This window comes from Felis catus, chromosome D1 (assembly GCF_018350175.1).
Source record: "Felis catus isolate Fca126 chromosome D1, F.catus_Fca126_mat1.0, whole genome shotgun sequence".
Classification (NCBI taxonomy): Eukaryota; Metazoa; Chordata; class Mammalia; order Carnivora; family Felidae; genus Felis; species Felis catus.
Genome location: NC_058377.1, coordinates 30,783,981 through 30,807,303, shown reverse-complemented (window position 1 = coordinate 30,807,303; position 23,323 = coordinate 30,783,981). Strand labels below are relative to the sequence as shown.

Genomic DNA, 23,323 nt, shown 5'->3' with positions numbered 1-23,323 from the left:
TCTTCCTTTACTGTAGCAAATTCCAGGGTGCAGGGTTCTGTCTATTACCCCTACTGAAATGAACTTTTGTCTTTCTACACCAGCCTTCCTCAGATGCCCCTGAAGTCATCTGGGTCCCATAGGGCTTTAAACCACCAGCAACATCAGCACAGGTTGCCAGGTGAGAATACAGCTGGGATTCCTTTCTCAGCATATGCTTATCTAAAATGGGTGTGAATAAAACATCAGTGTTCGCCAGGGGCCACAGCCACAGAGAGGGCAGGTGTCATGTTGGATCAGGGTGGGTGTCTGTCTCCCCTTTTGTGTGAGTATAAGACAGTATAAGACAGAAGAAACCACAGAACCTGGTGGACCATGGGCACAATGCCTCCAAGCCACAGGGGCTTCCTTTAATCAGAGAGACAATTGAAACAAGTGTTCTTTTTTTTTCTTCTTTTTTTTTTTTAAAATACAGCCATTGAAAAGACGACACATTAAGAAACATGTAAACACTGCAGCTGCTTAATTACAAGTTGCACTGCTTGGTTTAGTACCTATGCACTCCCAGGTATGGGGACCTTTAAAGGAGGGGGCGGTCCCTCCTCTCACTTCCACAGTCGCATAAAGAAGTAGAGAATGGGGGCAGAGTGAGAGAAAACAGAAGACCTGGCTTGTGCACAGCTCCTGAGAGAATAAAAGCAAATTCTATCTTCTAGTTCTCCCAGAAAAAAAAGTTTAAGATGTTAGGAAAGTTGGAAAATGAATTTGGGTTATCAGTAGGGAGGCAGAGGAACTTTCTAGTTAGAATACCAGCTGTTATGGGAGGCACACCAGAGCCTAATCTCATGATCTGGAAAAGACAAGGAGCACACAATCTGCCTCCCCCATATCCTTAAACTCCAAACTTGATAATCCAGGGGCAGCTGGATGGATGATTCTCTTCCCATGAGATTGTCCGTCGCACCTGAACTCGGGGTCCAGCATGTGGGGGAGCCACCTTACCTTCTGTGGTTCTGCTGTCCCCAGTCAACCTCTAGTGTCATCCCAGTGTCTTCTCCCCCCAGTCTCAGTCCTGACCCATGAGCCCTGCCCAGTCAGAGGCCCACGAGTACACTGATTTCTGAGGAAAAGAGGAGTCCCCATTTTCCACACTAAAAGATGACAAAGGAACAAAACCCCCTGCTTTCCAAACTATAGAGAACTCAGACCCACAGATATTGGACTTATTGGCCAATGGGGTCTGCCTGAAGGGAAGGAAGGCCAATTGGTCATTTCCAGATGAGGCAGAAAAGGATGTCAACACCTTTACTCCAATAGGCCCGAGCACAGTGCAACAGAGGGAAGGTCCCCTTTCCTTTCATGTAACAAGAATACCCACAAGAGTTTCTGTATGTTTTTAAACAAAAACATCAATGGTCCTAAAGTCTGGTCAGCCAACTGGTGAAGGTGAAGACATAATTTGGCAAGCAGAATTATTCTGAAGTTGTGTAGCAGAGTCTTCTGCTGAGGCTCTCCTCTCCCTCCTGAAACTCAGAGAATGAAGGGGCATGGGTGACAGTAAGAACAAAACTTACAAGCCCTACTTCCCACAAATTAAATGAAGGGAGAGCAAGGAGTGATGAGGATCCATTCTTAGGGAAGCAAAGAGATCAAGGCCTTCCCGGGATCTCTTAAAGGAAACACATGCCCTTATTTGGGCTTGCTGTGGCACACAGCAGTATCATAGAGCCACCCAGCCCTCAGGGCTGGAGAGTGCAGTCATGGGGTGCAGGCAGACTGCAACCACACATAGTCACCATACTTCTGGCTTGGCCTCTTATATCCAACACTGCTGCCATCCATGCATGACACTAACCCCAGGTGTCTCTGTGCCCAGAATTTCTCACAGGTGAGGGGACAACAGCCAAAGGCCCTTCCACAAGCTTCTGTTCCAGGACGTTACTGACAAGAGTCCGTAGAAGATGGAGAAGGGAGGTGCTTGGGTCCCAGCAGTGAGAGAAAGGCCAGAAAGGAGGTGGCTTGTGGAAACGTCAAAGCACCACATCCAAGACTCCCAAAGAGGTAGCTTCCTGATCTTGAGTCTCCCTGCTGCCATTTAGGATGGGGAAGGACCAGCTTCTTTGGCCACTACCTCAGACATAGCAGAGGGGAGAATAAGATAGGACTACCCCCTGGCCCCGCTGGCAGTTCAGAATCCCAGGGACATGCTCAGATCCTGTATCAGGAAGCTCAGAGACCCAGGATCCAAGGATGCCTGCTCTTTGCTCCCCTGCAAGATGTGAGGCAGCCCCCCATGGAAGGCCTCAACAAAAGGCTCTTTTCCCCAGAGAGACCAGCTACCAGAATGCTACCTCTCCCTGTTCTCACATCAGCCGCAGAATCTCAAGGAGACTGCCTCCCAACCCAAGCCCCTTAGGTTCTTCAGAAAAAAAGAATTTAAGTCAAAACATGATTTGTTTTCAGGTTGCAAGTAACGGGTCAGTTGAACATCACACCGTCCTCCCCTCCCCCAGCCGCTGGTGTTTGGTAGACAGGGGTGCTGGGTGGAAGCCCAGCAGCTTCTTGGCCCTGGGGGCCTACTGCCTGCTGTTGTTGTCAGACAGCTGGCTGGGGGTCCGCACCTCACCCAGGGAGGTTGTGCCTTCGAAGCGCTGTGAGGCAATGGCTGCCTGATGGGACATGCTCTTCCGTACAATGTCACCCTTCCGCCACAACACCACTTCCTGCAGAATTGGGAGAAGGAGGTGACATGATATCTTGAGAGGGAGGCATGAGGGTGGGGTTCCCAGAGGCTCTAACTTTCTCCCAGGAATCTTAGCAAAACCTCCTCTGCTCCTCTCTCACCAAAGATAGCCACTGTCCACACCACCCAGGGCTCCTTCTGGTGTGGGCAGGAAGGGCAGAGTGGTCACTGGCCTTGGGACTGCGAAAGCGAATTTGAGGTGTCAAGTAGGGACCCTCATTCTTGTCATGGGATTCCCTCTCAGTGAACCAACAAGTGGCACAGAGACTAATAAACTCTCTCCCCTATACCACTCCACTTAATCCGTCAGAAATGGAACCTGATCTTCACAGGGATGATGCCCTTCCTGTGCTGGCTCTAGGGCAGCCAGGGGTCTCAGGGAGGTACCTGGGCCTCACCTGCTGTTTGAAGTAGCGTCGTTCCTCCTCGTCTATCAGCACCAGGTTGAGGTAATAGCGCACGGAAAACTTCTTGTTGATGTCCCGCATGGTGGGGGTGAGCTCGTAGCCCGCCAGGAAGAGCCGGATCGGGATGGACTCTCCTGGAAGGGCCAGGCAGAAGTCAGAGCAAAGGGCAAAGTGACCCACCCTACCTTACACCAAGTCACTCTCTGCCCACAGCAAGGGAGGCGCCACCTGAGCGTGTCATGGCACACTCAAGGGAATACTTCTAGCCTTTGGGAAGTTGCACTCTGTGGCTCAGTGATCTTCTGAAGCAAAAACGTGACTCTGCAATTGATTCCAGGTCCTGTTGCATCTTCTCTCACTGTTCCAACATAGAGACCAGTGAGTATGAACAGCACAGGATACTACTGCTAAGCATCTTTCGATTATATGTAATGTGTCTAGTTGTTGTGTTTTAACAGGCCAATTGCCAAGCCCCAGCTAACTCATCATGTCAGTCAGCAATTTCAATGCCACCTTCCTCCAACCTAAATGGTGTATGCCCCGCAAAACACATCCCACTCTAAGATGGATAAACAGGGTGGTATAATGATCTGAAAAAGAGAAAATCCTCATTCTGGTCCCAGTTCTCCATTAACCAGTTGTATGACTTCTGTGTAAGTCCATTGCTTTCTCTGGACCCTAATTTTCTCATGTGGAAAATTGTGGAATCACACTACATGATATTTTAGGTCCCTTCCAGCTCTAACACTGTGCCTTTCCTAATTTAAGAGAAATGAAATTAGGACAGTAATTCTACTGAGAAAGGCCAAACTTATAATGTAGCCTAAGCTAAATATAAATGCACTTTTAATTATCTACTGTTTTGTCTTATTTCTCAGGGGAAATGACAAGTGGGTTTACTTGTACAGCTGGTGAAAAAAATGGAACATGCAGAGAGTCAGGAAAGTTCAGTCCTATCCCCCCGCAAGGACCTAGAATGATGATGCCCAAGAATCGGCTGTCATTGTCCCCTCCTTCCACATGGAAGACATGTAGGAATAAACTGAATAAAACCTTGGCATCACCAAGCACTTCTAAATGAAAAAATATATTCTTCATCATCAATGGCTGCAGGGCCAGAAGAACATAAATGATTGCTACTACCAAATAATCACAGACTCCCCAAATAACAAAGCTTGCAACTCCATTCACTCCAGATGTAATGTCAGCTCTGGGGTGGGTGGGGCGGAGGCGCACTGTTTCTGTCCCGTTCCTGGTGTGGTCTGTGGCACCTGGTAGTGCTGGATGGAGTATGTGCACTTGGTGAATGAATTCAGAGAATGAGTCATTTCACAAGAGCTAGAACTAAGGAACAAAAATGATTATTCTGCATTAATATCTTGCTCCCTAGTAGCAAAGAATGTCAGTAGGTAAAATGTGCTAAATAGGTAAAACTATCTGCTAAACCAGTACTTTTATAGCAGATAGGTAAAACTATCTGCTAAACCAGTACTTTTCAAGCTTTTGTTGTTGTTGTTGTTTTTAAGACGTGTAACTCTTAAGATGAAATCTCCAGTACAAGCTCAATGTGTAAACGAGGCCAAGGTGGAGCTCTTCTGGGTGAAGGTAGAGAAGGAGCTTGGAGTTCCATATACCCAGCCCTTCTTTTCCTCTTTATTGGGATCCACAATAGACAATTAGAGATGAGAAATTATAGGTGAATAGGCAATCTTACTTTAGCAGTATAACCACCCCAGGCCCCTCCATAATTCCATGCTGGGCCTGGGAGAACAGGGGAGGTGGCTGTGGGCTTGGGGGCCAGGATGCTCACCTCTCACGGGCGCCCCATCCATGATCTCATACTTGGCTATCGTGTCGTTTTCATGGTACACATTGGGGCCTGTGCCCGTCGTTTCCCGCTTGATGATATCTATCTCCATGTGCTTGATTTTGATTCTCACCAACAGGAAGTAGATCTTCCCTACAATGACATCTTTCAAGTGGTATCTGGGGAAGAGAAAGCACAGAAAACAAGATGTGTGTACAGCAGCTGACCTGTGCACATTTCCAGGCCTTCTGGGTTTCAGGACAGGGGCGCCGCCATACAGGCTGGCTAAAGATGGGGAGTCATGGTGCACACTCACTCATATTTTCACCACAACTGCCACTGCAGAATGATTTCCCACTATGCTCTTTACTTGAATCACAGTAGTCCCTATCCCTTCCATTCTTCCGTATGTAAGCACAGGACATCTTTCCTGCATGTTATATGCTCATCTGATCTATCTCCCCAGTGCTTTAATTCTGTTTATGCCTTGTGTATTTGTGTATGTGTTGTCTCAGATGTCCTGATGTATGGGAGTCCAGCCCCACAAATACAGGAACCAGGTCTTGCTCTCTGTCTCTGAACTCCACAAGACGTCTTTTGGGAAGTGGGCCTTGGTGGCCTGCAGCAAGCAGCTTCGTCTGCTGTGGATGTGACAGGCCAGGGCATGCATACTGCTCCATGGGCACCTTCTCTCTGGGCCCTGTTGACATGGTGTGTGCTCTGTGAGCTGTTGTGAATTCGGCCATGCTGCACGATGCTTTCTGACCTTTCAAGCTTTTGAGTCAGTCTGTAGTACCAGTGGTCTGTGTGTGCACATGCAGGCAGAGGGGAAAATCTTCAAACCTGAAGCTCAGAATCATGGACGTAAGTATTGGCAGGGACTTTAGAATTCAACCTCCTTATATTACAGGTGAAGAAAAGAAAGTTCAAAGAAGATAGAACCCCTATCTTGAACCCCTGGTTCAAACCTGCACCAGATTTGAGTAGGGGACAGACACAGGGTGTAAGCCCAGGTGCCTAATTTCTAGGCTTGTCTTCTCCCCTCTATTTCATTCTGCCTTTCTGCTTACAGTCTAACTGGGAAGACTGCAGACACTCTCAGTAGATAACCTAAGAACACTTACAAAAGCAGCACGTAGGCCACTCCCAGCATTTTAGAAGGAATGCTGAGAGATCATAGATTCTAGGGGGTTTCAAATTTTGAAAAACTAAACATTTTTCTTCTAAATCTTTTTTAATGTTTATTTTTGAGAGAGAGAGAGATAGAACACGAGAGGGGGAGGGGAAAAGAAAGAGGGAGACACAGAATCCGAAGCAAGCTCCAGGCTCTGAGCTGTCAGCACAGAGCCCAACATGGGGCTCGAACCCATGAATCTTGAGATCCTGACCTGAACTGAAGCTGGACTCTCAACCAAGCTACCCAGGTGCCCCTGGAAATTCCTTTATTCTCAATGAAATCCTACATGGAAGCACTAAAATGTGAAAAACATAAAAGTATCACTCCTTTGGAGGGCATAGAACCCTGGTTCCTGGCTCTTCTTTCACTTCATCCTTTCTGTATGTGTTTGAAACCTATTATCCTGATCCAGGACTCCAGTTTTCAGGTGAGAAACCTGAGGCATAAAAGTGTTACCTGCTAATCTTACCCCAAGGGCAATCCTTAATGGTAGAATGGGATTAGGCTCTCCATTAGACTGCTTTTGCACAGCACAGCCTGCTGAGAGGGCAGGACAGGTCTGAACACCCAGTTCTTGATGTTATAAAATAGACTCCCTGAAGTGCCTTTCACATACCATGCTTGGTCCTGAACATATTGCTGACTGACAGCTATTTTGAGCTCCACAAGGTAGCACTGCCTGCCAACTACCCCTTTTACCAGGTAGCTGGAGCACTGGTGGGCATGCACTTTTGGTGGCTCCTTTCCAGAAGGCCCAAAGAGCCCTGAGACTGTGAGGAGAAAGTGGAAGAAGGCTGTTTCCTTACGTGTCCTTGCCTGGGGCAGATCAACACCCCCTCCCAGCTCGCCTCACCCCATTCCATAGGTGGGACCAGCGAAGCAGGGCCCGTTCTGGGTCACAAGTGGTTCCAGGCCAGAGGGCAGGGGAAAAAAATATGCCTTTCCCTCACCCCTGTTCTAGGAACCATGTATGTTGCTAGTTTTTTAAAAAGCCCTGTTCCTCTCCCTTCACAGGAGAGCCAATTGGCTCAACAACACCCCCCTGCCTCCCCCCGACAACCCTGTTGCTCTTGAAAACAGTGGGTCTGATGTGAGGGTCTCCCTAGTGAGAACCCTAGTTAGAGACTCTAATTTCTTTTTTTAGCTCTCTGTGAATAGAATACACTTTTACTTTGCATGTTTGATTTTCAAACGTTTTCAGGAATGTATATACTGAAAAGAAAGATGTCTGTGGTACATTTTTGAAGTGTCAGTAAGTTTTGTGATTTACAAGCACTTAAATAGTTTCACATTCAGACAGCAAACACAGTTTAAAATAGACATGGCTTCCCAACTTGCCAGCTAAAATTTAAAGACATTTATAAAGAGGTGTTCTTTGCTACAATTCATTTAAGCTCAGGAGGAAGCAACAAACTGTGGCCAGTGTTTGGTTTCTTCACAATGATCTGTAAAGACATATTGTAGATCAGACACAAATGATAACAGGAATGGTATTCTGAGATGCTTCGTGGTCATCAGTAGAAGGCAAGAGCTGTACCAAAACAACCTCAAAGTTTGTCTAGCTTCACTCTGAAAGACAATGCGGGGTATTTGACTTAAATGTACCTTTTTAACTGCAAACAGTTTAGTTTAAGTAGAATGAAGTTTGATTTCCTACTCTATCTACCTTTCACCAGCCTGGCACATATATTCATGGTACCATGTCAGTGAACACGTCACTTCAAGCCAGCCAAGGCCAGGACTCCACCAGCTTGCGTTCTCATTAAGTACTATCTTATTAACCTCCCTCAATAGTTCACAACCATGAGGCCCCAGATACTTACTTGGACTTATTATACTCAAACTCAATGTGCAGGCAGTCCTCAATCCCAACCTCCATCTTGATGGAAGAGTTCAGCTCTGGATATGTGCTGAGTGTATGAACTACAATGTCCATCTCTTTGACAACATCATTGAGACGGCGGCTGATGGTGGCTCGAAGGAAATACCTATAGGAGATAGACGTATTGTGAACACTTCTGGTTTCTAGATGCTGCCTTGATTTACTCACCAAACAGGGCCACTGGAGAAAAGCCCTTACGGTGGTTCACCTTTGGGGCTTTGTATTCCTTTGAGAATTTACCTCAGTGGACCCTTCTCCCGGAAAAACAAACAAACAAACAAACAAACAAACAAACAAACAAAACAAACAAAAATGAACATATGCACTTATAACATGAAATTTTGTAATTATAGCTCCAGGGAGTTCAAAGACCTTCCCTCAAATCCCTTTTCAAGCCCATCCTCTGAGCTGAGAACACTGCCCTAAATAAAAATGGTTTCTGTTTTATATGCCTATAGCAAGTTATCCTATGCCTTTCATGCTCCTTACCACTGCCTACCATGTATATTTGTGTACAGGTTTTACTTCTTCAACTAACTCCTGGCTCTTCAGGCACAGGGATTTGTCTTACACTCATCTATTTGCATGCCTGTTTACTTAACAATATTCAATCAATAAGCATTTTTCAAGTCCCTCGAGTTAAATGGGAGAAATAGGGAATGGAGAAAGTAAGTCAGCTCTTCATTCAGCAAACGTTTATTGTTTGGCACAGGATGAATAAGATATAGTCTCATGGGAAGCTCACGGTCCACTGGGGAGGGTGGGCCAACAAACAGAAAAATTAGAACACAGAGCAAGTGCTAAATCAGATAGAAGAATCAAGTGCTAGAGAGATAGAAAAGGGCACTCAGGCAGAGCAGACCTTACAAGTAAAGCAGCAGAGGTGGGAGAGGTCCTGAACAAAGATAGTCTCTGGCTGAACTGTGGATCCTTGGGGAGGTGTTGCTGCAGTAGGAGACAAGTAGGGAAGAACAGAGACATGGCCCCTGAAGGGCTTAGTAAGCCAAGCCTGACCTCTCCAGTCAGCCACCCTAGTGCAGCCGATCCCCAGCATCCGTGTCCCCTGGACTTACTTTGTGCTAATACCCAGTGAATGAACACCCTTTTAATATCTTCTTCTAAAATAAACTTAGATAATCTGCATCACCTGTCAACTGTTCCTGGAGAAAACTGCTAACCAGATCGACTGCACATTTAGGCTACTCTCCTCTGTGTGGCCCTGACTGATGCTTGGCAACCCTTTTATTCATCTCAGTAACTTCTGCCACATTCCCCAAGACTTATTTGTCCCTAACCCTTTTCTAATTGTTCAGGCTTTCAAGCCTCCTCTCCCCTTCTCTGTGGGATTCACAGCTTTTACTCTACTAAGAAGAGGAAGGCCTTCCAAGTCAAGATTTCTAATTCTCTCCCTTCTCTGCTTTGTGCTGTGTCTAACTTAGGGCTTAAATGTGCATCTGTATCTTTGCCCATCCTTTCCTCCTTCCAACGGCACCTCGGTCTCTCAAGACCTTTCTCCTCCTCCATCAGGCAGAATGACTTTCACTCTGGGTGCACATTATAATCACCCTGGGGGGGGGGGGAGCAGCTTCCAAAATCCTGATGCCCAGGCAGAGCTGACATGTAACTGCTCCACAGAGGGACATAGGCATCAACATTTTTTAAAACCACCCAGGTGATTCTAATACAGGAGCCTTGGTGGAGAACCACTATCTGGTATTTTGAGTCTTCAAGTTTTCCAATTTTCTCAACATATTGAATCTCTCTCTAATAAAGTCCTCCTTCTTTGAGTTTATACAAAGTCCCAAACTCATCAATTCCCCAACATTCCAGGTCTTACACTCTTGACCGTTCTTCTGGAACAGCTGTCACTGAGGGGTCCTGTTCTAACTACTGCAGCTTCTTTCCAGTCACTACTACTCACCCCTGGCTTCTGTCTCCACCACCAGAAACTGTCCTCCTGAAGGTAACACATGGTCCCCTAGTTTCTAAATCCAGCGGTCTTTTCTTTTAGCTTGTTTCTACACTGGAGTGTATAATACTTCCTCCTCTTCCTTGAAATGCTCTTCCTATAGTTCCACAAGAGGGCTTTACCCTGCTTCTCTCCCCACCCCACCCTCTTATCCCCCCACCAAATGCCCCAATAGATCCTGCCTGGGCTCTTCTCCCTCAGCTCTCCTTCTTGAAAAATGTACCAGCTTTTACCCCTGAGCAGAGGACTCCCAACAGTGCATTTCTCTGTCCTGAGTGCCAGGCTTGCATTTCCAACTGTCTAGTGAACTTTCACACATTCTGCCAGTGCTGCAGGCTTTAAAATTGGATGAATCATTTAAAATATAAGTCATCTCTTCTTCCTGATAGCCATATGTTCGCATCTCCACTCACTGGTCAATTCTATTGATATCTATTAAATTCCTCATTTTCTGCCTGGTCCCATTGTGTCTACTAAGGTAAGATGCTTAGGAAGAACCTCATACTAGCCTTCTAACAATTTTGTCTCTGCACCATTCATCAAATAGTGTGGGTTGACTTTAAACTAATTGTCCAAAAGAACCACTCCCTCAACCAAATATAAAGAAAGAGGAGTCCAGAATGATCTTTTCATGTTTTCCCTCTGCCTGATAAGATAAAAGCCCTTAATCTGGAACTGAAATTTATAAACTTCCCTTAACTAATTTTCTCTTCTTGACCTCCTCTCTTTCTCAACATGAATCCTGAAGTCTTCATCTAATTGGACAGCAACACTTTTTTCTCTTTTATTCATTTTGTGTGTGCATGTGTGTGGTAAAATACAGAAGGGATTTAGAGTATGCCACTCCAAAATATGCCACTCTGGTACAGGATTATATACAGCAATAAGAAGCAGACACAAGAAAAACTCTCTGCCCTCCCCACTCTCTAGCAGGAAGAGCAGAACATTCTTAATCATCAGAGACAACTGTTATCAGCCCAGAGACTGCACTAGAGAAATCTACATAACAAATCTTACTAAACAAACTCTTACTTTCCATTTGTTTCCCCCATATATTTACCTTCCCAGAATTTGTTGCCCCTAAAAGCTCAAAGTCCCTTTCCTTTGTTTCGTCATTTCTCTGTGAAATTATTATTCTGTTAAGATGCTCATGTAAGCTCCGAGTTCTAACCACCCCGTTGCATGACCATCGCTGTGTGTATGCACAATGCACATGTGAATCAACTGGTCTGCTTCTCTCTTGCTAGCCTGTCTTCTGTCAGTCTGATTTGCAGAACCTCAGCCAGTCGACCTAAGATCAAAAAAGGGAAAAAACCCTTTTCCTCCCCTACAATATATACAACAAAATTTAACATTTTAATCATACTTCAGTGGCATTAAGCACATTCACATTGTTGTGAAATCATACAGTATTTGTCTTTTTATGCTGGCTGATTTCACTTAGCATAAGGTTTTCAAGGTTCATCCATGTTGTAGCATATGACAGGATTTTCTTCCTTTTTTAGAGCTGAATAATATTCCACTGTATGTGTATCCATTTATCTGCTAATGGAACTTACGTTGGTCCACCTGGCTATTGTGAACAATCTGCTATGAGTGTGGGTGTACACTGATGTTTGAGCCCTTGCTTTCACTTCTTTTGGGTGTGTACCCATGAATGGAATTCCTGGATCATATGGTAATCCTATTTTTCATATTCTGAAGTATCACCACTCTTTTCAACATCTTTTTTTCTGACTTAAAAACATTTAAGAGCAATCCACTGAAAATACTAAATTAAATAACAGTAAGTCCCACAGGCAAGTTTAGGTGACAACTAGACAGGCTACTGTTGTAGCCTTTTCTGAATGCAATTAGGAAACACTGTCTTTAGTTTGGGTAACGTCAGTGTTTAGACCTCTCTGCAAAGATTGAAAAAGAAGAGCCTACAATCACTCTTCTGACGGAAGAGGGGAGACCAGGGAGACAGAAGGAGAGGAAAGGTCTTGCTGTAGTCCGCACCATCTGAAAACCAGGCTTTGAGGTGATTAAGATGAGCTGATCTTAAGGTGGCATCAAACCTGGAGCCAGGTGTCCAGAGTGATGGAGGAAGTTGGCTTTATCCCAGTAACTTCACATAATCTCAAGTTACATCCAAGAGTCTAGAGCTGCTCTGGATTTTTAAATTTTTTTAAAAATTTTTTTAATGTTTATTTTTGAGAGAGAGAGAGAGAGAGACAGAGGGTGAGCAGGAGAGGGGCAGAGAGAAAGGGAGACACAATCTGAAACAGGCTCCAAGCTCTGAGCTGTCCGCACAGAGCCCCAATGTGGGGCTCAAACCCACGGACCATGAGATCGTGACCTGAGCTGAAGTTAGACGCTTAACCAACTGAGCCACCCAGGCGCCCCCTGGATTTTTTTTTTTTTTAACCCAAGAGGCCCCTGGAATCAGTCCCTATCCTCAGAAACCAGAAGAATAAAAACAGTCCCATGTACTTAAATTGTGTTTATTAAATTTTTTGAAAATCTGTGTTATGTTTTATTCTCCTGTCACCCCAAAAGGTGGAGGACAGACCTAGAACTAGAATCCAAATCTATTACCTACTTTTCAAGCAAGAGCTCAGGATCCCACTGCTGCTGTGTGGCAGAGCTGGACCAAGGATTCGCAGGTCCTGATGTGCAGCCCATGGTGTGCTGGGATACAGCTCATCCCAGTGTATGAAAGCTGACTATTCAGTTTTCAGGAATTTTATAAACTGGTTGTTAAATATAGCAATTTTTAAACATTATCTAAACTTGGGGTGCCTGGGTGGCTCAGTCGATTGGGCGTCTGACTCGGCTCAGGTCATGATCTTGTGGTCTGTGAGTTTGAGCCCCATATTGGGCTCTGTGCTGACAGCTCAGAGCCTGGAGCCTGCTTCGGATTCTGTGTCTCCCTCTCTCTTTGCCCTTCCCTCCCTCCCTCCCTCCCTCTCTCTCCCTCTCCCTCTCTCTCTCTAAAATAAACATAAATTAAAAAAACCTAAATTACCTAAACTTAAATGGATTCTATTAAAAACAAAGGTAATACATACTCAAAACTCATTGCTTCTTAATAATCTTGCTACAGTTTACCGATTTTGTCTGCTTTTAGGAGAATTAAAATCTAGTGTCTGACAGTAATGCTATGTAAAGGTGATTACCGTACATCTCTCCCCAACTCTGTAATCAGGCACCTCAGGTTGGGAGCTTGAAATTGGCCACGGTAGGAATATTTACATGAGAAACTGACAAATGCTATAAACTAGGGCTTCTCCTCCCAGAGAGTCCATTGTTAAACATTTACCAGCATGCCACTGCTCTCAGTTCTCTTCCTTCTCAATACCTATATAAAAAGACTCAAATGTAGACAGCTTCAGGGGTGAGGTGGGGAAACAGCAGGGACAAGGTGGGGAAACAGCAGACACAACTTAACAACTTACCGGAGCTTCACATTCTGGCCTGTGTATGACTCATAGGGCTTCTCCACGTGGGTGAATTCAAAGTCGAAGGCCTGTGATTGGCTAATTTCTCCGGGCCGGGCCAAATCCTTCACCAGGGACACAAACTCATGGTGGTTCCCACGGTCATAGTAGAGCTCTGGAGAGAGAGCGTCAGCCTCTACAACCGGACCCCAAGCTACACAGGGCTTAACAAGGGGGATCCCAGGCTGCAGGACCCCCGCTTCTGAGAGACCTCTCTCCAAAACAAACTTCCCCCAGCCTTGTTTTTGACTCCTTTTCTTTTCCTAATCCCGCTCTTGCACTGCATTCTCCATATACTGGTCTCCTTCCCTCCCCACTTTCCAAACACTCGGTTTTATATAGAGAAATTCTGTGGCACAGTAAAAACCCAATATAACTCTGCTCTAGCACATCAGGCTGGTACTTTAAGAGATATATCGGGGGAACCGGTAACAAAAACACCACACTGTTTTAAAAACATTTCTAAAACTGTTTCTAACTTTTGAAAGCATATTCATAGTTATTTAATCCTATCTTCCTTATAATAATCTTCTGAAGTATCTAGGACAGGCCTTGTCACCCATTTAACAGAGAAGGAAACTGAGACATAGCATGGTTAAATGATTGGCTTAGAATCTCAGAGTTGGCTGCAAAGCTGAGATTAGAGATCTCCTGCTAGAATGAATCTGTTTTTATGACCTGGTACAATGGGAGTAATAACATAACCCACTTCGTAAGGTTCTATAAGAATTAGAGGAAGTAATGCAGGTAAAGGACTCAGAATCGTACCCAATAGATAGTAAATACTCAAAACATATTAGCTGCTGGCTGCTGCTATCCCTCAAGGGAATCCATGTGGCCAATTTGACGCAGAAGTTTTAATGTTATTCCCTCCATCTAAATCAGGGGTTCCTCTACTTCAGGGAGTGCCAAAATCACTTGGAGAGTTTGTTAAAACCAGATTGCTCAGCCTCACTTCTAGTGTCTGGGGTGAGGCCCAAGAATATGCATTTCTAACAAGCCCTCAGGGGATGCTAGTACTGCTGGTCCAGGGACCACACTTTGAGAAGCAGCACTGCTCTAAATTCTTCCTCCTCTAGAAATAGTTCTGGCATTTGAGTCTTAATTATAAGTTCATGTTATCAATTCATCCTATATTATTTTGTACCTATTTGTACTTTGCTATTTGAGGATACTCTATATGCATGGTCTTTAGAGATAAGGCCTATATCCCCAGGTTCCTGGCACCTCCTCAGTACCTGGCTGTGCAGAGGGGACACTTAATACTGACTATGAGTATATATGGCCACATTACAGTCAAGGTACCACATCTCAAGCATTTCTGGGCTCCGGTCCTATGTGAGGCTGCAAACTGTGATAGGGTAAACCAACTGGGAACATGGAGCAGGTGGAGTACACTCACTCCTTCTGCTACTGGCTGCTTGGGGATAAAGAAACAGGTCCATGGAGAGGAGTGTCTGGGACAACCGCCTACCAAACCAGCTCCCATATCTCCAGAGCACAGCAGGTAATCTCTCTCAGGGATAACCAAAGCATCAGGGCAGTGGGGCAGAGATGCATTTGCTCAGGTCAGCCTCAGACAGCACAAGATGTAAGCCCTGATCAGGACTAAAACTTTGGGCCCAAGAAATGCAGTGTCCAGCCCTGCCCCAGGGGAGAACCATGCCCAGAAAGAGAAAATGGTTTCAAGCAGTGCTTTCAGTCTGAGTGCAAAATCAACCCCTTGCTGCCTGAGGAGCTGGTTCTGACAAACCTATTCCATGAGAAGCCTTCCCCCCACCCCCACTCCCAGACAAGGAAGCATTCTAAAGCAAAGTGGGCTCTGTCGTTAAGATTTATGCAACTCAGGAAGGTGGCAGCAGCATGGTTAATCCCAAACTAGTGCCACTTCTGCATTAATTTACATTGTATTCTTTGATTACAGCTTGCTGCTGATTTCCTATGTAGTTACACTTTGATCCACTTTATATTACAAACAATCCATTCTCTCTTCCAAACACTAAATAGGATCAGTAGCAAGTAGCATTCTGGGTGGTGAGTAATACTCCACAAAGTCACTAAATGGGAGATGACACTTACAAACAATAAGGGAAAGGACAGGGAAAGGTGAGCAATCCATTGCTAGTTTTAAAATCCAAGAACTGTGCCGCCGCACCCCCCCCCCCCGCCCCCCGCCAATAAATGCAAGGAAGTGCAGTGAGTAGGTGGGAAGAGCCTCGGTGACAAGGGCACCTTCACTTACTCTCCTGGATCTGCTGCTATACAAGTCCTTGTTGATGGTCCTGGAGCCCATGTGGGAACTGACCCCTTAACTGGGGGACCTGGTGTCTTAGCTCCCAAGCACTGGACTCTGCCCATAGTTTCAGGGTTAGGGCAAGGCAGAGCCCTAGTATCCATGATCTTTAAATGAGAAATCCCAGAGTCAAGAAAAGGATGGAAAGAGAAGGATGGAAAAATATACAACTGTGATCACAGAGCCCAAAGGCAACATGAGAAACAGAACAGAGAAGGACCTGAGAGCGTTCAGAGAACATGCAGACTGCCAGCATCTGGGGATCCTAGCAACATTCTGCCTGACCCAGCAAGGGCACCTGGCTGTGGCCACCTTTGGTAAGAGAGGTCCTTCCCTGCATAGTGTCACATTCTCCTTAGTGCTTTTCTCCCTGGACACATGTTAATACTAGCTCCTACATTAATTGTCATGAAACAGTGGCCAGTGTGTAGTCTGAGTGGGGCTGGACTGGGCTTTTTAATTTATAATTTATAAGCCATTTGCAATGCTTTTGCAAACATTGTGGTGCAAAGGGGCAGAAATAGCAGCCATACTTCACTATTTGCCAGAAAGTCTGGTTTTCTCTCACATAAATTAGAACAGAAATCCCAATGCTGTTTTAGCAAGAGGTTTAAGCTGTCAAGAGACTATAAATGGCCTGTATCTATTTCAAAGATGCAGTGACAATTCATCTCTAGTTCTCTCCAAACTCCAAAGCCCTCAGCAACAAGCCATCTCAAGCTAGTAGGAATTGGCCATGTTTTTTGTTGTGGTAACTTCCCTGTCTTGATTGTCTTTCTCAGTCCAATAGGAGGAAGTAACTTTTGTAGTTGGGATGTTTTCATGATGAAACTTGCCACCAACGGATAAGGAGTGAATTTGCCACTTTGGAAGGAAATTGAGCCAGCTTTGCATCACAGGGTCACCATTAGAGATGACCTGAGACCTGCTACAGGGCTGGAATCACGTCTGGTCCAAGCTTCACGCAGGTCTTAGAAGAAAGTTAAGTCAGCAAGGGCAAAAAGACTTCCAAAGAGCCTTGTCTTCATCCTGATTTTCCCAAGCCACTGTTTGCTGACTGGCAATCCAGTCAAGATTCACGCTGGCCACATCCACCCAGATCTCCCAGACACTGAAGCGGTAACAGCCCTGGGCTCCCCATCCCCAGCAAGATACAGCTCTCCAGGGCTCTCTAAGCCCTGCAACAACTCACTACTAGGCTAGAATCAATCCATTTAATCTCAATTGCCTTTTAGTTAGCTTTTCATGGGTTAATGAATTAAAATACAGAAAGCCTCTGGAGTTTTTAGAAGTATACACTTGACTAATACTGATGGGTTCAGATCCATCTAGTGGCATTAATTTTAAAAACTTTTTAAAAAATCCAAATATTGTTTATTTGGCTTTGGAAGACAGGAGTAATCATGTCTGTTCTCCCTTGTAATTTTGACCTTCTAATTACCTTTGGTTTATTTAACCCCATTAGTCTCCAAGGTGGTCCATCTCTGCCTTATGTCCTGCGTTAGAGTCCCCCCAAATGAGTGCAGCGGAAAAATGGTCTCTCTTAACAATTAAAAAACTTCCCTCTAGGGGCGCCTGGGTGGCGCAGTCGGTTAAGCGTCCGACTTCAGTCAGGTCACGATCTCGCGGTCCGTGAGTTCGAGCCCCGCGTCAGGCTCTGGGCTGATGGCTCAGAGCCTGGAGCCTGTTTCCGATTCTGTGTCTCCCTCTCTCTCTGCCCCTCCCCCATTCATGCTCTGTCTCTCTTTGTCCCAAAAATAAATAAACGTTGAAAAAAAAAATTAAAAAAAAAACAAAACAAAAAACTTCCCTCTATGCTCCTTATATACCACACTGCATTCTTCTAAAAATGTAGGGCACCTGTTGGGAGGAGCACTGGGTGTTGTATGGAAACCAATTTGACAATAAATTTCACATTAAAATAAATACATACATACATAAATAAATAAATAAATAAATAAATTTTTCATAATATTAAAAAAAAAATGTAGGCCATTAGCTGTCACAGTGACACGGGAGATGCCCTCACCACACATTTGTTGGTTTTGTTACAACAGACCAAGCCATTGGAAAAAGTATACTAGGTGCAGGAAGAAACCCAATATGTCTCAAAAACTTACTGAAAGTAACAGAAAACATATACAACACAGGTGAATAAATAAGACCTTCTTATACTCTCAGGGGGCACCATTCAAAGTGCAACATCCAAGCAGTTGGTGTAGGACTGAGTGGAACACAACTCATATTTTCTTATACTCAGGGAGAAACCTGCCTCAACTTGGAATAAGAAAATTTGATCAAAGAAACATGCAAAAGCAAGCAAACTGACACCCGCTTTAATGTTTCTGTCTAGTTCCCTCAGTGAAGATGCTGTGCATGGGTGACTGTCAGTGGGTAAGTCATCTTAGTTCTCAGTGGCCTGGAGTAAGGGCCACACCTAGCTCACCAATGCCTCAGCCACCAGCACCAGCAGGAAACCCTGTCTCCTAACAGTAAGCAGCAAAGCAAATCTGCACTCTCCCTTTCCTTCATTCAAGTAACTCTGGTTTATCTAGGAGGAGTTGGAAGAAAAAATCTGGAACACAGCCTTTGATTCCTAGATCTGACCATGTACCATTAGCAATTATTTATTGAGCACCTACTTTGTGCTAGCCACTGAGACTAGAGATTAGCTACCGCACTGGTTTTCAGTGAGGAAGGCCTGTAGAAGAACAGTGGAAGAAAGGCTTAAATCATCTGGATATCATGTTTGCTGGGGGCTCTCAGAATGAGTATGAGCCTGGAAAGAAGGTCATACCTTGCAGAAAGATTTTCACAAAGGGAAGATGCCAAGATTCTAAAAGAAACATATTTTAAGGAAGTTACAAGGGTGAGGATGAAAGGTAAGGGAGAGATGAGGCTGGACAGAAAGGCAGGGCCACTCAGGAAGGAGCTGGGTACACTTTTGCCCTTCAACCAATAGAAAGTTGATGAGCAGAATTTTAAGGAGGGGACTGACAATGTCAGAACTGCCTTTTAGAAAGTTCATTCTTACTGAACTGAAAGACAAGAATGAACTGAAAGATGAGGGAGGGAAAGGCAGGAAGGCCAGTTAGGAGGGGGCTGTCAAAAGAGTTACAAAAGGCAGTAGCATTGGCATGGAGAGGAACCACAGAATAGGGACATATCAGAGAGTTGTTGGAGAGCCAGCTGGGCATGTGGGAGGAGTTAGTCTAAGATGGCTTCCAGATTTTTGAGGCTGAATGGACACAGGTGACATAGGCCACAGTGGAGCAAACAGGACAAGAAGCAGGGCTGAGGCTGGAGGACAGAGAGAAAGGATGTTTTGGATGTGTTTCAGAGGGACCTATGGGGTATCCAGGTGGAGGTGCCTAGCAGGCAGTTGGAAACACAGGCATGGAACTCAGTAGAGTTCAGGTCAGGACAAAGAAAGAAGTTGGGAATCATCAGAATATAAGAGTGTGGATGAGACTGTGAGAGCAAGTTATAGAGAAGGGACAAGAAACAAAAGTTACCCTCTTCCTTTTGGAGGTAGGACCTCCAAAATCAAGACTGAGATAGCAGCTTTTCTAAGTAGGGTCTGGGCAACTATGAGGAATAGGGTCCAAAGAGGTCCAATGCAACAGAAGGCCAAATAGCTGTCTCAGCAAAGACTCTGTGTAGCGTCCCTCTCATAGGTTTTTACTTGCACTAACACACCTTTCAGAAAATAGTGGAAGGCAATGGTGGGGAGACAAACAAGCAGACCAAAGGGGAGGCAAACCTGGTCCAAACATTTCTTATGGATGGTCTGCACAGAAATCAGGGTGACTGCAAGGTAACATGTGTTAAAGGTCTAGTGCCTGGAAACTTCTTGATGAGTCAAGAGAAAATGACAATGATCATCTTAACTCCCTTTTACTGCGTACCTATGATGTGTGCCAAGACCTGCACATCACGTATATTATCTCTGGTCTTCACAAGACCCTAGCAAAGACTGTGCTATTATAAACTGAGCCCTATCTAATTTAAGTCACCTTGTCTGCTTGACCCTTAATCATGTACCAGTCTGTCCTTCAAATGAATACACAGGTGGGACAAATATATATTCATCAGGAGGAAAAAGAAATTAATCATAAAGATAAAAAGATTATGTAAAGCACTTGATTTTCAAGCTGTGGAACTGTTCCCTGTAAGAAAGGAAGGAGAGAAGGAAAAAAGAAAGAAACAAACCCAAGAGACTATGGTTTACAAGAATGCTTTTGAATTAAAATGGAAATCAACAAGGAAGGTGAACAGAGCACAATGATATCAACTTTCTTACTCCAGTACAGTAAAATCTATACTGTATGTCACTCATAGAGCCAGACCAAGGAACTCCACCAAAGCTCCACCCAGTTCATTCATAGTCAAAGATGCAATGAAGGAGAAAACCACGGGACCACAACCTCAGCAAAGTTACTCACTAGCCTCGCTCTGGTGCCCTGGGGTCAGTAGACTGTCAACAAAAATAGATCATACTCTTCATGAAGAAGAATCCCTTGACAGCTCAACATTATTCTCACAAGCTGACTGTTATTGCTGCCTTACAGGTGAAAAAGCTGAGGCCCAGAGAGGGACACAGCTTCCTCAAAGTCACAGGGTTAACACTGCCCACAGTGCTCAGAGGCTTGGGAAGAGTTATCAAGGAAAGATAAAAGGTTGGTAGAAAACCTGGCAGGGCTGCTGTCCTGGGATTCAAGGAGTTAGACAAGACACCAGGCAGGGCAGGCCCAGCAAGCAGCTTCTGCAACTTCCTTTCACTTGAACTAGAGGGAGGCCTTGTCCCTGTTCCCCAAGAACAGCTCATGTCACACTGCTGGGTGGAGGACATTCTGATCACCTTTCACGTATTGATGAGGTATCATCACCTGTAGTGATGGTATAAGACACAGAGTGTGCCTGTTTACACTTGTATTACAGAGCCAAAGAATCCATGCAGTAGCTTTAAAACTACTTGAAAATACAGATGCTCAGTAGGCAAGGACTTCTCAACTATCTCATACAATATGCTTAGCATAAAATGCTTTGGATTCACCCCATATACCTAGTGGTCCTTTACTAGATGTGTTTTTACTCTCCACGGGATATAAGGCAATATCTCAAGACATCTTTGTGGGTGCCTTTTAGGGGTGTTTCTGGTATCTGGTGGGTTGAGGCCAGGGTAAATATCCTGCTAAATGTCATGTGACAACAAAGAATTATCAGGCCCAAAATGTCAACAGTACTACTGTTGAGAAACACTATCCAAGCTAGAGGCAGGAAAACAGAGGGTATAAAATTCACTCTCAAGCCCCCTTCAGCTACATAAAAGGCCACTCATATTCTGGATTTAAAATAACAAAAAAGTTTCCTATGTAAAGAGCCAGTATTTGACCTGATTTCATTTTCTTAAATACCAGAGGCAAATACTTCAGCCAGAGCACTATCCACATAGACTCTTTTTCCCAGGATTCCTCCTACTTGTGCCAGTGTTTCCTGCCTCTGTAAAACAGAGAGAACAGATTCTTTGTTGAACTCTCAGGATGTGAGAGAAAGTATTTGACGAGCTTTCTCAGGAAGTCCTTAAGAACAGGGTTATACATGCAGAGTGTGTTATAGGGTATGAATCCTTTGACAGAAGCTTTTTTCAGCCCACAGGAGTATTTACTGTGAATCTACTCCTGACCTAATGACACAGACCATGCATTTCAAAAGTACCTGAGAGTTTTTAAAAACACAAGACTTCAAATAGTCTTAGGATTAGAGACAACCCCACCTTCACTGGCAGCTTCCAAATCTTCTATATTGTTACCGCCTTTTAAAGTCTAGTTTTAATTATTAATAATCATGTTTGAAGATTGTTAGAGCATCGAGAAATTATGATTTTTTTTTTTTGAAGGAGAGAGAGAAACAGAGAACGAGTGGGGAAGGGGCAGAGAGAGAGAGACAGAATTGAAGTGGGCTCCAGGCTCTGAGCTGTTAGCAACCAGAGTCTGATGCTGGGCTTAAACTCGTGAACCGTGAGATCATGACCTGAGCCAATGTTGGTCACTTAACCGACTGAGCCACCCAGGCGCCCCGATCATTTAATTTTGGACTTAGAAGGATCATTTCTTTGTAAGAAGAAAATTCGTCAACTGAAAACTAGCATTCTAATAAATCTTAGAAACACTAGCTAAGTAGACAGAAAGACTGAAGACTGCAGAGCTGTTTTCTCAAAACACCCTTCCTTAGCTTTGAGATAACTTTTTTCTATCTCTAACAGAGGGGATCAGAGCTAAGGTGAGACAGGAGAAGGGTGGGGAGCCTTCTCCATCACCACATCTAAAAGGAAAAGTGGGTGGATGGGAGTGAACTTAGTGAGCACAGAGGACCAACTTAACTTGGATCTGACAGCTGTGGATGTCCAGACAATGGTAAAAGCAGTACTGGATCAAGGTCTCCCCCTAACAAACCCACCTGCAGGCTATGGCAGGAGAGCGTCTCACTCGGAAATCCTGGAGGCAGGAAGCAAAGCTGAGCGGCAGTCTGAAGGGACAACTAGAGTATCTCAGGGCAAGGTACCCACAACAATGAGGCTCTCGGCGGGGAGGCTCCCTGTCTTCCTCAGCCACCCCCACCGCCCTCGCGGTGCGCTGTCACTTTTGGCAGGGAAGCCGGCAACGCAGGGGCTGTCGCCGGCGGGCGGGCCTCAGACTGCAGTGGACAAGAGACTCCCACAGGCCTCATCGGAGCTGGGCCCCGAACCACCCCGCTCCCCCCGCCTCCAAGTCGGCGCTCTGGGCCGGCGTACGCGGCCGGGAGGAAGGCCCGGGTGCCCACTCACCGATCTGCCCGATGAACTCGATCTTGATGCCCTGGTGCTCCAGCCGCTTGTTGGGGTTCTTGAGAGCGAGGCTCACCTTCCCGGAGACCGTCTCTCCGTCGTAGAAGAGGAAATATTTCTCCTTCTTCCCATCCTCCGTCTTGTGCTCGGCCCGCTTCCTACTCTCCGCATCATTCAGCAAGATTTCCACCTCCACGCTCTGCCCGAAGCCGAAGAAGCTCATCTCACCGCCGGGCTGGGCCGGGCCGGCCTCGGTAAGACCGCTCCTCTTTGCGGATCAGGGGCCCTAAGCAAAGGCCGGAGCGCTGGACGCAGGACCCAGCTCCGCTGCCAGACGGCGGGCTACTGCACTACTCCCGACTCCACGGGGAGGGGGGAGGGCCGGCTGCAGCGCCCCGGGTACCAGTGCACCGCTGCTCGCCAGTGTCCAGTGAGCCCGAGCCGCCGGCGGCAGTGAGGGGCGAGGGCGGTCAATGCAATTGGAGGGGGGCAGTGCAGATCCCTGGCGTGCGTGGCCACAGACGCCCACCGGGTGGGGTGCGGCGCTGAGCAGCACAGATAGCCAGCCCTGGCCTCTGGAGGTGCAACGCACGGAGGTGCTTCGGCAGCTTCGGGCGGAGGTGCAGAGGGGGGCGCAGTCTCCAGCCCGGACGCGCTGAAGACACCGCGCGCATGCGCTCGCCTCCGCCTCTGTAGCTTTCACCACCCGGCTGCCGGAAGGTGTGCTCACAGCGCATGTGCAGTGGTAGAAAGGGCGG

The 23,323-nt window shown here is 45.8% G+C and overlaps 1 protein-coding gene across 1 annotated transcript; it reads right to left on the bottom strand.

Annotated features, from left to right (window-relative positions):
- Window positions 1-345: 345 nt before the first annotated feature.
- Window positions 346-22,788, bottom strand: VPS26B (VPS26, retromer complex component B). The gene is made up of 7 exons (XM_045038546.1): window positions 22,566-22,788; window positions 13,405-13,561; window positions 7,937-8,101; window positions 4,940-5,115; window positions 3,121-3,263; window positions 2,601-2,702; window positions 346-1,502 (listed from the first exon to the last, which is right to left on the bottom strand). The coding sequence occupies exons 1-7, from the start codon at window positions 22,786-22,788 to the stop codon at window positions 1,452-1,454; spliced, it is 1,017 nt and encodes a 338-aa protein (XP_044894481.1). The 3' UTR covers window positions 346-1,451.
- Window positions 22,789-23,323: the final 535 nt, after the last annotated feature.